Source organism: Trichoplusia ni, chromosome 7, assembly GCF_003590095.1.
Source record: "Trichoplusia ni isolate ovarian cell line Hi5 chromosome 7, tn1, whole genome shotgun sequence".
NCBI lineage: Eukaryota > Metazoa > Arthropoda > Insecta > Lepidoptera > Noctuidae > Trichoplusia > Trichoplusia ni.
This window is the reverse complement of record NC_039484.1, coordinates 4501692-4517713: the sequence shown is the minus strand read 5'-3', so window position 1 is coordinate 4517713 and position 16022 is coordinate 4501692. Positions and strand designations below refer to the sequence as shown.

General features: G+C 31.3%; 1 protein-coding gene across 2 annotated transcripts; it reads left to right on the top strand.

Annotated features, from left to right (window-relative positions):
* Positions 1-1968: 1968 nt before the first annotated feature.
* On the top strand, positions 1969-15710 carry LOC113496256. 2 transcript variants are annotated; one of them, XM_026875432.1, is made up of 2 exons: positions 1969-7040; positions 12520-15710. In XM_026875432.1, exons 1-2 carry the CDS (start codon positions 6854-6856, stop codon positions 12891-12893), a joined length of 561 nt encoding a protein of 186 aa, XP_026731233.1. In that variant the 5' UTR covers positions 1969-6853; the 3' UTR covers positions 12894-15710. The 2 variants fall into 2 exon arrangements, 1 of the variants encoding a protein (XP_026731233.1); XR_003400800.1 differs by lacking the exon at positions 12520-15710 and adding an exon at positions 9440-9873 and having other exon boundaries at positions 6960-7040.
* The last annotated feature ends 312 nt before the right edge of the window (positions 15711-16022 follow it).

Here is a 16022-nt window from a genome sequence, read left to right as displayed (position 1 = left end):
AGACGAAAGGTTTTTTCCAGGTATTTACTACCTACCATCACACAGAACTGGCAGCATGGTCCTAATATACAAAGACAACAAGTATTGGATCAACAATCGTTATCAGAACACTATTAACTGGACATGCAGGGATCGCAAACGCCTCGGTTGTAACAGTTGTGTTCAGACTACCGTCGAAGGTAGATATGTGAAGCACAAGGGCTTCCATAATCATGAGGATAATTATACTAAATATAATTTTAATGATTGATGTATGGGACTACAGGGACCGGTCATAACTTCTTTCAAGAATTACACATCTGACAAGTAAACTAAACAAATCGTAAATACTTTATGCTTGATGAATAGAACTGTTATCTCTTTAACAAAAGGTTTGTGACTCCTGTATGTATGTACATTTTCTGGGATGACCTTTTATAACTGGTAATTCTAATCTCCTAAGTGCCTCTTGGTCTTAGATGCTATGTATAAATTAAGTAAAATAAAAACTAGGAGTGACAGAGAACAATCCTTTTTCTTATAAGTCACTGGCCCAGCTTATTTAATGTGTACTATCAAATAATGTTCAATTTCTCCATTTTATCGAATTTCAACACCTTTATGATTTACCAATATTCCGAACTGTTATATTACTTATATTGTAATGTTAAGATCTGATTCATGTACCTTGGGATAGTAAACCTACTTATATTAATAAAAAAAAGAAAAAAAAAAGCGGGCAGTGTCCAAGTCATATACGGTTTTCGACGCAATTGTAACAGATAACTTCTTGACTGGTCTCCGTAGTTCGACAATTTATTGCATTTATCCTATTGTATTAAGTAGTAAATATCTAGTGGAAAGTTATTAATTAAAAGGTACAGCTGGCGGCACCAGTGGGGACTAAGATCATGACAGCTCTTTATTGTCAGTTTCCACTGCCTGTTTTACCATTATTGTGCGTTCCACTGTACTGAATAAGCAATAATAATCAATTTGCACTTTTTGTATGTCAGATACCTAATAATGCTATAATTTAAATAGTATAATAGTATATATGCTTTTCTTCCTCAAGAATTGATTCAATGTACTATTTAAATTAATTGCATTTTGAGAATACATTCGCGTATTTATCTTTACAAGATATATTGAAAAGTGCTGTGAAAACTCATTTTTATATAAATTATAGATCATGTGTAGCCAATAAGTTTTTTTATAAATAGCGCCACCTAGTGGTAATTGTATGCGTATTTAGTTGATTTTATGAATAAGAGATGGCGTTGGTTGTTTGGTAAACTTACTTTCCGTAACTTAGACGTTGTGTATTTTTAAATTATTTAATGGTGGTGTCAAAATATACAATAAATTATGTGTGTACCTATTGAAAACTTCAAATTATATGAATAAAATATATTCATGTAGTAATTAGAACTCGGAACTATGCCTAGTCATAAACTGTTTTCCTTCTTATAACTCAATGTGCCAAATCGTTGTTTAAAATTATATTTTTACATTAAATCTCTTTTTTGTGATTGTTATTACTTTCGTGTACAATTCTGAGTTTTTGATGAGCACGTGTGAACACGAAGATTGTTTTATGAAACTGTACTTAAATAGTATGTGCCTATCTACTTAAATGTTAGACATATATTTACGTAATTTTTATATTTATTCTATTAAATAAAAGCAATAAGGAACCGTATTCGGTGGTATATATTATATAATTTATTTCGTGTTTATAGTACTTCTAAATGTTTATTTTTTATTGAGACTGGTTTAGGAGAGACATTTCTTTTTCATATTTTTTAATCATTCCAAATGACAATCTTATTTACTGCTTGTACTTTTGAAAATCGATCTTAGCATTTTTTATCTATTGCATATTATATAATAGTTAATTTTCGAAATAAAATAAAATAATGATTGACTGGCAAACTTGTTTTGGTGTTGTTATTTTTTTATCCGTCGAAAAAACATGTAATTCCGTACATGTTTGCATTTTATACTTATTTTACTTAATAAGCAATGATTGAACAATTGAAATGCCACTAGGTACTGTTTTATAATTATTTATGAGTTTAATAAAATCTGGTTCTTTGATATTTTTTCAACTACTAATTATATTAATCATAAAAATGAAAAATACAGTCAGGATTTTAATTAACTCAGTTATTATGTGCGTCGAATTTTTAGTGTTTCCAGAATATTCAGAAGGCAGACTTGTGTTGCCAGTTATTCGAAGCGAACGTGTTTCCTGTATTAAAAAGGTAAGTCAAATGATTGATTTTCGTTTGGTTCCCTGTCCATATCATCACACATTACCAGGTTAACAAAGATGAAGTCATCTTTTGGCTCATTAGAGTTAAGAAAGTACCAGTATTTTTATAAAGAAACTAAGTAGGTGCTAGCTTCTGAAGTACGTTTGTATCATTGAATTTATAGGAGGATCTTGCTAGTAAATTAAATAATCACAAATCGTGGGTTTTCAATGCTCTAAACGTCTATACGAGTAATATGAAAAATGGTTTTAATGTTCAAATAGGGTGTACGAACGTATAGAACTAATATTCAACTAGGAACCATATTCAATTAAATGGATGTAGAGAAAGACTGGTATTTGGCAATGACAATCTCAAATAGATCACAACAGCAATGCTTCTTTAATATGAAGGATTTTTGGTAGGTATTCGTAACTCGTACTCGTTTTCTTAACCTCCTTTGAACTAGGATTAGGAAACTAGGATATCCTATTTTAAAACTTTTCTTGACACTTCATGTATTCGTTAATTGCGTTTATAAATTCAGATAGTACCTAACCGCTCAACAAGCTAGACGTGTTTTTAGAACGACGACGATTTATATTTAATTAAGTGTTCAGTTAAATTGTGGTTCTAATTTTAATTGTAATAAATATTTATGATAACGTTCTCTTGGCAGAATATTCAAACAACACTTATATAGCATAGCTTTTTTTTCTTAATTTGGCGCGTAAGTGACTTCAGAAGGTACTATTCAGCCTAGTTCATAAAAAAAAAACTCATGATAATTTGTACGGAGACACCTGAAAGAAATTATTTTTATGCTATTTAAATATTAACGGCCTTTTACGATAAAGTTTTGTTTGAGTTTCGGTATATGATTTTAATGTTGATTTTTTCTGTAATACTGCCGAAATAAATTATAGTACATTAAATAAAAAAATATCTTCATTTATCCGACCCGCACGTTTGAGTGCAGCTAGTGATATAGACTTTAATTTAAATATTGTAAATAAAACCTTTTTTACATAAATATTAATCTATAAATTTTCTCAATATTGTTGTTTGATCATTTTCACTTGTAATTAAAATTAAATTTCACTAGTGTGCTTATTAAGATTTTGTCTTTTCGATGACATTATGTATTCAATTTTGTGTTTAATATCTAGAACTCATCTATGTTATCTTTAACATATGCCAGTACTGAAACATTAGTCATCGCTTAGTCTCGTAAGGTGTAAAAATGAAGTGACAATTCAGTATTTTTTGATTATTTTGCAATAACAAATTGTTAATAAAGAAAATTCAAACATCATATGTCTTTATTTCTTCCTTACACAACGAAATCGATTTCATAACTAATGTGGAGGGGTTTTCCATTTTTCAGCATCCGTGATAACTCTAGTCAGTGGGAAATGTTTGGTAATGTACAATCGGTACGTGTATTGCACCCACTGCAAGTTGAAGCTCGGAGACCGATGGAGATGTAACCAGTACATCCTGAATGGCTGCAAAGCACACCTGGTTTTGGACCAAGCCTTGAAAGTTCTGAAAGCCGTTGAGATCCACGATCACGCGCCACCTATGTACCTCAGAGGGAGAGACGGACTTTACATGAAGATTTAAACTTAGAATTTTATATGTTCTAGAATTAGTTTAAATTCTGAACAAAACCACAGTTTAACTGAAATTGAACCCTAAATGTAGAGGGTAGAATGCGTTTTTGCAAAGCCTACTCGATGTTAAACTTTTGAATTACTTTATTGGAAACGATACGGGTGTCAAAGATAATTCCAATTCCGTTGGATATTTTTTTTGTAAATGTTGTACTGATTTTTACAAATAATTACATAGTTATTTTGTAGATTGTCAATACCAAAGACCAAAACATGAATTTAGACGATTTGTTGTTGAATATAATCCGCTTCGTAAAGTAGACTATATTTAAAATTTCTAGCCATGAACCATGATATTATATATTACAGTACTTATTAGACGTCCTAGTCATTACCTTTAGGAATAGTTTTAAATAATAAAATACCTTGATCTCATTAAAACTCCAAAAGTATGCATATAATTAGTGTGTGATGAAAGTGTTACATTAAATTCTTGTTTCCAAGATGTTTAAAAATAACGGGAACTGTATTTTTTAATGCAAGGTATAATTAGGGTAATTATTTATTCTATTTTAATGAGTAGAAGAGCAAAGCTCAATCATTTATGCCTATAAACGTTTAACGCCAAATACTTAGACCGCTTATTGAATTTTATAAAAATACTATAGCATCGTATATTAGCAATACTGATATTCAGTGTCGTAGCCAACATATTATGAAATTATATTATTGATCTCAATGTGTATTTATGCAAATAATATTATGTAGAGCAACTTATCATCCCATATTAGTAGGTACGTATTATTTTAATGTATTTTATACAGTATAAAGGTTTTATGTATAAGAGAAGTGCCAAATATGCTATTGCATAAAAGTACAGAATAACTTTAAGGGCTCGATGACTTAGTTATATTACTGGGCTGGACCCTAAACATAATTTTGACGTGATATCTGTGGGCTGATATTTAATATTGTCGAATTTTAAGGTACATTATAACCTCCTTGGTCAAGACACTGTCTTGTTTTTTCACATAGCAACTGGCTTGCTCTTAAATTAAGCGCCTATTATGATGGCAATCTACGCTCAGACATGTATCGCAATAATTTTGGTGTTACTGGCGACACATAGAGTTGTGTTTACTTTAAAGCCAAGATTTCAATCAGAAGAAATCATGCTTAAGAGTAAATTTATAGAACTAGGCGTTCAAATTTAGTTCGCCAAAAAAATTTCGGCAATTGAAAAACTACCGGATAATAAAATGGGACCTAGAATTAAGGATCACGTTGAAAGAGTGCATACGCATAACATATGTATGAAAAAAACGTCTGTGATATAATGAGCCAAAGATGCTTCGCAAAGAGCGAAACGTGCAAAGGTATTCCGCTTAGTTTTAAGAGCTAATTATATTTGAATGTGTTTAGAATGTATTCAGTCCTGAAAATTTATAAAAATACTGGTATTATAAATAGGATAGTTTAGGTTAGTCCGCGATATATACATGTGCTTTATAAAAGTAGTCTTTCCTCGATATAGTTTTAAACTATAACATGTTACCCATTCTATTAATGTTTCAAAATATTCGAAACTAGTAAATAGAACTGTTGTAAACTTTCATATTTAAAAATATTGTTTGACGTTACGTCTATAGATATTTAGCAGATAGTATGCTATCAATATATTCTCACTTCTTCGTATTATGTCGTAGATTTTAAACGTTTCTGAAATATGCATACACAGTGTGTATAATTTGATTCCAACGATGGGTAGGACCAAGAAATTGGAATAAAATATGATGATTGGTAATTGATTCAGGTTTTATGGTATGTCCGTATGTGTCAAGCGGTAAGCATAAGGCAAGTAATACGTGGCGTTTCTCGACACTTTACTTCCCAGTCTAGATGGGCTATAGGGTTAACCTGAAGTTAGGGAGTTCTGTTATGTTGGAACCCGACACTAGTCTGAATTGGGGCTTGCCACGATTTAGAACTATGCTTGAACGACAGTTAACTTCACTGATAATACTGGATCATTGCTCGATGCTCGCTCTTTTCTCAGTTCGATGATGCCATTTCGGTACTGTATAGATAACTAAATCAAAATAAGAAGCAAAACAATTTCTGGGGAAAGCCTGTTGGTTTTATAGTCATGTTTGTTATCGCGTGTTCAGTAAGCGTCGCTTGCGAATTTGCATGGAGTATTGGTTTTATACCGATGTATCCTGTTCTTATGACGCTGTTGCTGAAAAACTTCAAAATACCAGGTATTTACTAGCCGCAAGGCTTCCTAGCTAGACTGTAAAACTAGCCCTAGAATGCCTATGAATGTTTGCACGTGCAAACAAAACGCGTCAGCTGCTCCGTGTATGGACGTGCCCTTAGGTAACAGCGCCCTACAAAGTCAGATGCTGAAATTCAAATCATTAGCAGAAGGAAACGAATGTTTGTACTAATCACTATTTTTTTAATAATTTACATTTGTATGACGTTGGTGATGATAGTACGGAAGAGCTTAATATATTTCTCATTTTTAGTAGCAGTAGTTAATGTTCTCGATCGATCCGAATTGGTTTGAAGTATACACATTGTATATGTCTGATATCCATACATTTAACTCGTAATTTGTACTTTTTAAACCTATAGTTATTGTTAACCTCTTATACCATTTCACGTATTTACAATAATATTAAAAAAATACCAGTACCTATACTAGAATCAAGTTTATTTATTACTCGATTTCCAATAAATTCTTTTGGAATGGCGAAAATAGCATTTCATTGTTTTTTAACAAGTATTAAATTATTTTTGATCCTCATTTTCCTACTTGCTTGGAGATCTGTCTAGAAGCATTTGGAAGCTCTAGAGTCTGTTTAAAAGTATTTTTTTATTGTACTGAAAATTTGGAATACAGTATTTCTTGTATCAGTACAGTAACAAAGGTTTTTCATTCCAGAACCATCAGAATTCAAATATATTAAAACAAACTACGGCAGAAAACTGATAATGTACCGGGGACACACCTACTCTAAACTTTTTAGTTTGGGACGGCTGTGCTTCCGCTACCAGTGCCTGAGGAGCGCTTCTAGAAAATGCGACGCACATATCTGTATTGATGTAAGCAACAACAACATATTGAGGACCAGGGAGGACCACACGCACTCGCCTTGCCGGTACCGAATTACAGATAAAGGTAAATACGTATCATTAAATTAAGGTGACAATTTCCTACGAATTTATTTTTAGGTTACAATTTTGAACCTTGACACAAAGTTTCAAAATTGTAACATGATATGGTTCTCAAGAATGGAATATTTTTTTATATTTTTCTATTTGATTTATCTAGTCAGGGCAGAATTTAGGGAACATAAGTTTTATTAAACTATGACGTGAGACTTATTAAATTATGACGTATTTATTATTGTGTAAGTTACGTGTTAGGATTTTTTTATATGTTTACATTGAATTTATCTAGTCAGTATGGGAGTTATTTTATATGCGTGCAATTAAAGTATGACGTTAATTATTTTTTTCAAAATTGTTATACGTTTTTAAAAACGGAATATTTTTATATTTTATTTAAATAGTCAGTATAAGAAACAGGGAATAATGCGTATCGTTAGACTAAATCGTGAAACGTGAAAAACAATGACTTAGTTATTTTTAAGTTGTAACATGTTTCAAAATTGTAAGAGGATTTTTGAGAACTGATTATTTTTATATTTTATTTGTCGACTCATCATAAATGTCTATAATCAAAATTATGACGAGGGATGTGACAAACTACGATCTATTTATTTCTAAGTAGGTAACATGTTTTAAAATTGTAACTTTGTACGTATAGTTGTTAAAACCGAATTTATATACATTTTTGTTTATCTAGTCAGTAGCTATAGGACTCATAGAACATATTTGTAATTAAATTTTACATTGAGACTTGACAAACTGTAATGTATTTATTCTTAAGTATGTGTGTCAAAATTGTATCCTGTAATCTGTAATCCAGAACTGAATATTTGTAGTTTTACATTTTGTTTATCTAGTTCATTCAATGGATGTACGTGCCATTAAATTAAGACGTGAAACGGGACAAATTTTGACGTCTTTATACTTGAGTAGGTGAGATATTTTAAAATGTACCATTATGTAGTTTTCGGCCATTATTGAATATAAAAAAACATAACTAGTAGTAAGACGTGACAAACTTTAACGTATTAATCCTAAAGTAAGTTACATGTTTCAAATTTGTAACATTTTGTAGTTTTTTAAAAGTGAACCGTCAGCGTTATAGTCATACAGCATATAATCTTATGCCTAGTATTGAGACGTGACGAATAGGTATATTTTTAAGTCGGTCCGCCAGACAGTAGGTAGGTAGTGTTTCATAATTGTAACATCATCTTGTTCTTTAGAACTGAATGTTTTTTAATGTAATTTTTCTAGTCAGTATTATTAAATATGTCTTTTTACACTGAAGGTTTTCTACGACCAAAGTGTTGTCAATGTGTAGTGAATGACTATAAATGAGATTCTGTAATATTAACATAACGTGTATCAATGTGTATGTATAAGAAAATTCCAAAACATTTCCGAGAAATTGTAGGAATCAAAATGAAGACTTTTCGAACATGTATTTTATACTTCTTTGATGTTAGTAACGTAAGTTCGTGTGATATTATACCAAAATTAATGTATTTTATGTGATAATTTTGATCTCAGTATATGTAGATGTGTTTTAAGGTAACTGTAAGACTACAATTATTAGCCTAAAGTGGAGCTTGAAGCTAAAAATGAAATTGATTCCACTTCGCAAAATATACCCTCTTGGAGAAACGACTGTTATTTTCCTTGGTAACTCGTTCAAGTAAGATTGTTTGGCAGATGGTTTGGGCAGAGCACCGCTTGCCTGCCATTGCTGCACTGCTGCATTTTCTGTCATATCTCCATTTTGTGCCTGCTTCGTTAATGTCACATATAAGACAAGAGGAATGTAGAGACAAATATACGACACTTCGCTATCTTCAGTATCCTTCAATAAACTTGCAGTGGTGGCTTTTAGGGATGTTTCAAAATTGTAACATTATGGGGTTTTCTAAATAGATAAGTGTATATGATATTTTTTTTCTGTTATATTTTATAATGATGTGGTTACAGATGTATCAAGTTAAGTATATGGGTTATGCAGTACTTGAAGAAATTGCAAAATTATTTGTGTAGAGTTGAAGAATGAAATATTAACCAAAAAAACCATCGCTATAACTTAAACTGGTATATTATAACGGTGTGGTGAATGTTTACAAAGATTGTCATTATATTTGCAGCAACTACAACGCAAAAAATGAGTCCTCAATAAAGTGAAAAAACGTCTCATTTTAATAGAACCTTCTTCGTTACATATAATTTTCGAAAACGACAGGTATTTGTTGGTAACCCTAACCTGCCTTCAAATGAATTAGTCTTTTAGTTACAGAACACTCGACCAATAATTCACAGCTTCACGTTATGGCAAAAGTCGTGGTGCTGCCGACAAGGTACTATTATACCTTGTCTAAAATAATTTGTAGATAAATCAAGTGGTTTTTTTTCCAACAGTTAAATACATCAGTACGAGTACAGGCAAAAAGCTGTTGATGTTTCGAGGGCATACTTTCTGCACGCATTGCAAGTTGAAGAACGGGATGCGTTATCAGTGCACGAGAAAAAGTTCTCGCAATTGCAGTGCTTTTGTTAGCTTAGATCACAGCCACAATGTCCTGAGTGCAAGAGATCAACATTCGCACCCTCCTTCCAGATACCATGTCACTGCAAAGGGACAGTATATATTACTTTAAGTATAATTATTGTGGTTTTCCATGGAAGACGTCAGTTTTCGCCGATGAAAAAGTTTGCTATAAATGGTTGGATCTAAAATTGATTTTAATTAATTTTGGACTTCAGAATACTGTTTTTATTACGTGATTTTGTTTGTTATGGTAAACAACTACAATTAATATCAGTTTGAACAAAACTATAAAACTTAAATTTGTGATTTTTATTTTATTTTGAAGTACAATATTTGCGCCGTATACTGTGCCCACAAAAGTACTAATAAACCTTCGCAAATAAAGTAGCATTTAGATCGCTCAGGTTTTTTAAATACAAGTTAACACGTAGTATATTTTCAGTGCTTCTAGTAGAAGGCCGAAATGGGAAAAATCTTCTTACGCTTAATGGATACACTTACTACCAACATAAAATGCTAAGGGACGGTTTCCGTTGGAGCTGTACTCAGATGGGATCCAGATCTTGCCGCGGATTTCTACACGTGACCCACGAGAAACTCGTTGTGAGAGCTTTTACTGAACACACGCATCCACCCTCGAATATTTCGCTTGCGAAGAAAAAAAAGAGAGCGACCAGTGTAAGTACCAAGTTAATGTTACATACGTTACTACATCCTCTTTTATTAAGATCTTTTTGCTAAGCAGTACAATATTTACCGGCTGATTATTAATTTCAAGATGATGGGCCTTTTTCGGCAATGAAAACAAGAAAATTCATACAAAAAAAATATCAAACAGTTAATTTTGGACTATAATTTCTAAAGAATAATGTCTTTTAATTATGTGTTCTTATTTTTCAGGCTAGAAGGCTCAATGAAGTAGAAGCATTAAATCCCTTTGCTTTAAAAATTGGTAACATAAAAGGCGGAGTTGGCTTTTGAAATAATAAGATCTTCCCAATGGATATTATTAGTTATAGCTATAGATATCCCGAATCGTAATTCCTTATGAATATATCGTGGTTTAGTATTTAGGGATTATATCCTTTATAGCAATATAGGTATAACCTACGATTAGGATTAGATTTGTCGCAAGAAATGTACAAAGGAAAAGTATAGGATCTTCGTCTTGGCTACTAACACTGCCGTGCCCCCGAATAATTTTATGATTGCTTTCCATGTTAACTTGCGGCGATTTTACCTTTATTTGACGTAAATATAATGTTATTATATATCATTTAATTTAATTTGAAGATATCTCGATTTTCATTACATGTAAATATTTAGAAATAACTTCCATGGTGCAACCGATGATTTTCATCTACTTGTTAAATACCAGTATTCAGTGTAAGTAGTGATAATCAATGACTCCTCAATATTTTAGTCAAATTTTAAATATCCGAAATCTGCAGACAGCAATGGCAATAGTATTATTTATTTAAACTTACTAGTATTCTGAAAAAGTAAATTTGAGTATTCATCGGGCACTGTAAATAGCAGAATCGAGGCCCTGATATAGTATACAGGCAGTATCGAATATCGGTTTAACTATCAACGAAAATAGCCCGTGTCAGGCGAATGATTAGAGTAATATTTTGACAGATTTATTGAAGCAACCATTTACTTTTTTCTTATATCTATTATTATATCAGGTTACCTTGAGTTTTGTTTTTATTCGATTTCTCCATAATCAGTTTATTTTCCAATTGATGATGGAATAAGAAAGTATTTGGATCAAGACGTTTTACTTGTTGTTTTTTAATCATTGATTTTGATAATTTATAGTATTTGTTATTACGGCAAATTTATTTTTCATTAATTCTATTTAAACATGTCGAATAACTTTCAACTAAAATAAATGTAGATATTTAAAAAAACAGTGATAACTCATATTGTTATAAATGTATTCAATCTTATAGGAAAGCTAGATTTCTAAATCATGCATTTTATATCTCTCATATTCCAGTAAAGTTATACAAATAAAATTTATTTATAAAAATAGGGTTATATTTAGACTTAGACTTTAATGTAATATTTGCAATAACTTGATAATTTTAGATCGTTAAGCAACATTTATGGTAGCAAAAGGAGAAGTCACATTTTGTATTACAATATTGCGAAGACGGCAAGGAAATAAAATCAACTTGAAATCAAGTCAGACTGTAAAAATAGGTCAAGGGGTATTCATCCAGCTCTGAATGCTAGACTCTGCAATGTGGAAGTAAGACGGTACTATATGCGGCATTTCCTTCCACATCTGCAACAGTCTTTAAGAAGTCACGGTAGGCCCCAATCTAAATGATTAAGTATTCCAGTGGTGTTAGCCGGTAAGAGTCCATAACATCCCCTACGCCTTCCACAGGGCGAAGGAAGTGAGGATTTCCATTGTGTAAAAAATGCCCCAAGATCCATGTGAAACGTAAACAACCAATCATTATTTTTTGGTTAGAAATTTGAGTACCAAAATAGTATGAAAGATGTGAAAAAAATCACAACATTATTGTGACTTTTTCTTAAGAAAATAAAATCTTAGATATAAAAATTGTAAAACACAAGATGTGCAGAAAATCGCCTTTAAGTAATTAAACTAATATTAGTTTTAAGCGTTAAAATGTATTAAAATAAATATTATTTTATATTTAAAACGTTGCTTATAAAACAAACCGAATCATTTTTATAGCATTACGAATACATATTTTGAATTATATCGTACCTTTATACTACTCTTTATTCATTTTTCCCTAACGAATCTTTATTGTTTCTAGAGGTTTTTTTAGAAAATTATTAATAAAGCATGAAAAATGTTGTTGTGATGGTGTTTTTCTTAAGAACATCCTAGTTGTAATATAGTTTCCAAAAATCCAAAGTATACATTTCCGAATGCCCTCTAACTAATCCCTTTTTCCCACAGTTGAGTTCTACTTGCGACCGAGCGGCAGGATCAATCTCCGTTTAAATAACTTCACTTTCTACAAGCACCTGAAAGCCAGGAGTAACGCTCATCGCTGGAGCTGCACAGCCTACGGCTCCAAGTGGAAGTGCAAGGCTCACCTCATCATCACAGACCGCCTTGAAGTACTGAAGGCCAACATCTTCCATAGCCATCCTCCTAGCATGAAGAAAGATATGAAACTACCTTTGCCCCATCTTGGCCTAGCTAAGAAGGATGACACTGAGTCTCCTACTGCCTCCCTGACTGGTAACCCTGATGTCAACAAGTATTACAACAGCTTGACGCCATTCCAAAATTATTTGGCGGCTCACAGCGTTTTTGGTAGTTATTAATGATTTTTGCCAACAGTTACCTACTGATTTTTGGTTACGTATATTGATAGTTGTCCTTTTTGGACTTTTCAGTTTCCTGCTAATTATTAGGTTTACGGCAGCTTGCATTACTATTTGTTTTAGATCGTACATTTTTATTATGTTATTATTACTTGAGCGTAGGCTTTACTCATGAATATTCAGTAGTTAGTTTTATAGCTTAGCTTTGTATGTATTCGCAACATGCATACGTGTTAGCTATTTAGATTTTAATTTCATTATATACCTAATAGTTATAAGATACGTGTTTTACATCACGTTGACCATGTTGATTGTCAGTTTTGATCTCGTTTTCATTGATGTTATCTAAATTCATGCGTTTTGTTCCTATTTTAAACAATCAATAATGATTTTTATTCAATCGTTGCACTTTTGTGTCAGTCCATTCACAGTACTTATCTGTCATAGTAATAATTATACAATGTAGTAACAAGAAAAATGATCTCTATAACAGTGAATGGATTAATGAAATTTTCTCTAATATTGATTGTTAAATTAATCAACTAGTGAAATAATATGTTATTAAACTTTAGGCAAATATATAATCGTAGTTTTCTAAACAAATATATAAATTAGGGTTAAACGACTATTATCATTAAAAAGTGCCTTTTAATAAACGTGTCTTTAAAATTTGTAGCAACACCAATGTTTTTAGGTTTAATATTTTGTAGTAAATTGTGTGATATTTTCGTTTGCATTTCGATAACGAATCCAGTATTATTATTGTGATCGATCAAGCATTTTTATTCATGTTAGTTGTAAAGTTGAAATAATAAGTTTTTAATTAAATGTAGGATTTACGTTTGTATTCTGAAAAACTATATAGGAACGTATAATAACCATTAGATTTCGGTGTCTATTTTTATAATAATCCTCAATAGTAAAATGTGTCCACATTATAGATCTATTTTTCAAGTATCACGTAGCCAAATATGCAAGCTTAATCAACGAAATGTATTCTTCTAATGTTTAAAAATAGACGAACCACATATATATACCTTATCAATTAGAGTATAGAGGCTATATTATCTTTGTACTGGCATTAAATAAGAAGTGATATTTTTTATAGACGCTTCATTTAGACTGCTATTTGTATAAGCAATTATATATTTACATTTTTGAAATGAATGTTGTAGTTTAAAATTAGCATATAGCGTTTGCGATAAAATGTTCATGAATATTGACTTAGAATACTACCTTGGAGAACTCCTGTTGTAAAAACAGTTTCAAAAAACTTGTTGAACTTTTTGAACACTATTACCTAGGTCTAATTCGTAAGGTCCGAATATTTAAGTTTAAAATGCGTTATCCATTAATCGAACAATATTATGAACATTATCAAGTAGTAAGTGAAACATATCGAATGCTTGCTTTAGTTCGTTAGGCGGTTAAAAATATTAATCATTCATTCACATATTTTAGAATTTATATCCATTTAGGAAATAGGTCAACATAGTTTGTCAAGGCATATATTCATATGATCAATGTTAGTGGTGAAAATAATCATTGCATTTTTATTAAGACTGCATGCTTAAAGTTTGTGATAAAATATTTGTATTTTGGATCTCATTTTATTAATTGATTTTTGTGATCAAGACTGTAACCAAAACAAGCACTATTGTATACGATACTAGTTTTTAAACTTACATCACTATGATATGCTTTCATTGTATAGAAAGTATTGTCATTTTTCGAATACGTTATTTTACGACTAAAGAAAATTTATTGTTTTAAGACTTTGATGTGTACCAACTATGTTTTAATTATAAGTCCAAATTATCCATGTATTCCTTAAACTAGGGTTTTCAACATAGTTTGATTTTAAATTAACTTGTAATATTTGTACTTTTAATTGGTTTTATTAAACTTTTGCTCATTCATTTGTCATTAATTTAATTCCCATATGATTTATTTAGCTTACAATCTATTTGTACAAGGAAATATATATTTTTTTATTTAATGTATACGGCGTTGCGCTGGTTTCCTAGAAGGTAAGAGATTTCAATTCAACATTCAAACACATTTGTGTATTCATAACGAAACTTATGTAGTTATTGAATTTCAAAAACTGAAACATATTTTAGAATATGGCAAATAATTAATGTGATAACATTTAATTTGGTCTACAATTTAATTATTTTTAAGTGGCAGGAAAGAGATTTCTTTCAATCAGTCTTAACACAATTATCATTTCTGAAAAAGACGAAAACAATAATTCCCCGACGAAACACCTTAAATCCAAATGTGTGCGATTAATTAAAAACTTAATGAAAACTAGGAAGACTGATTGCAATAACTTAACTAATTTAGTACTTGTTTCGCGGAGAGCTTGACAAATATTCAAGACCCAAGATTGGAACAAGCGTTCATGGATCACACAAATGCTTGTCACATCTGCGGATTTTTCTGAAACACATTTAGTTTAGGAAAATATCTCTAATTGATTGTTGTTATTCAACAGGACAAATTATAACACTTATCAATGGCAAGCGAGTGTACCTTCATCAGGGCTACACTTATTAAAAGAAGTGTTCGGTCGGCGCCGGCGGTATTAACAGCTCCTGGTCGTGTACCAACTCCTCTCGATGCAAATCCTACATCCATCTAGACCCTCAACTCTATATTATTCGTATGCCTCACATACACAGTCACCCCCCGAGGCTTTTCCGTCAAACACACGCTGGACTTTATTACAATGTGCCCCAGGATTAGTGCGTTTCTTTTGTTTTCAATCGGTTCCATTTCTGAGCATTTGGACAAATAAATACTATCCACGTATTTGGGTTTGTTTAATTTAATACCTTTATTTAAAAAATGATTGGATTGGAAATATTGGAATATACTTGGATGGAGAACAAAAACAATTAGGAATAAAAATGAAAATTCTTATGTTTTAGCATCTCTAATAACGCTCACCAATGGAAAGAAAAGAATTAAGTATAAAAAATATACTTATGCTAACAAAGGGAAAAGTGAAAATGATTCATATTTTACTTGGATGTGTACTTTTGAAAATTGCAAAGCACATCTATTGGTATCATTAGAATTGGACATCCGAAAAGTGGTAGAGACCCACAAACATGAGCCCCC

What these genes read in the sequence shown, in the direction of transcription:
- LOC113496256 (XM_026875432.1), top strand. Translation starts at nt 6,854, where the DNA reads ATGTACCGGGGACACACCTACTCTAAACTTTTTAGTTTGGGACGGCTG. An exon ending in GTACCGAATTACAGATAAAG is followed by an intron (nt 7,041 to 12,519) that starts GTAAATACGTAT and finishes TTTTTCCCACAG; the next exon opens with TTGAGTTCTACTTGCGACCG.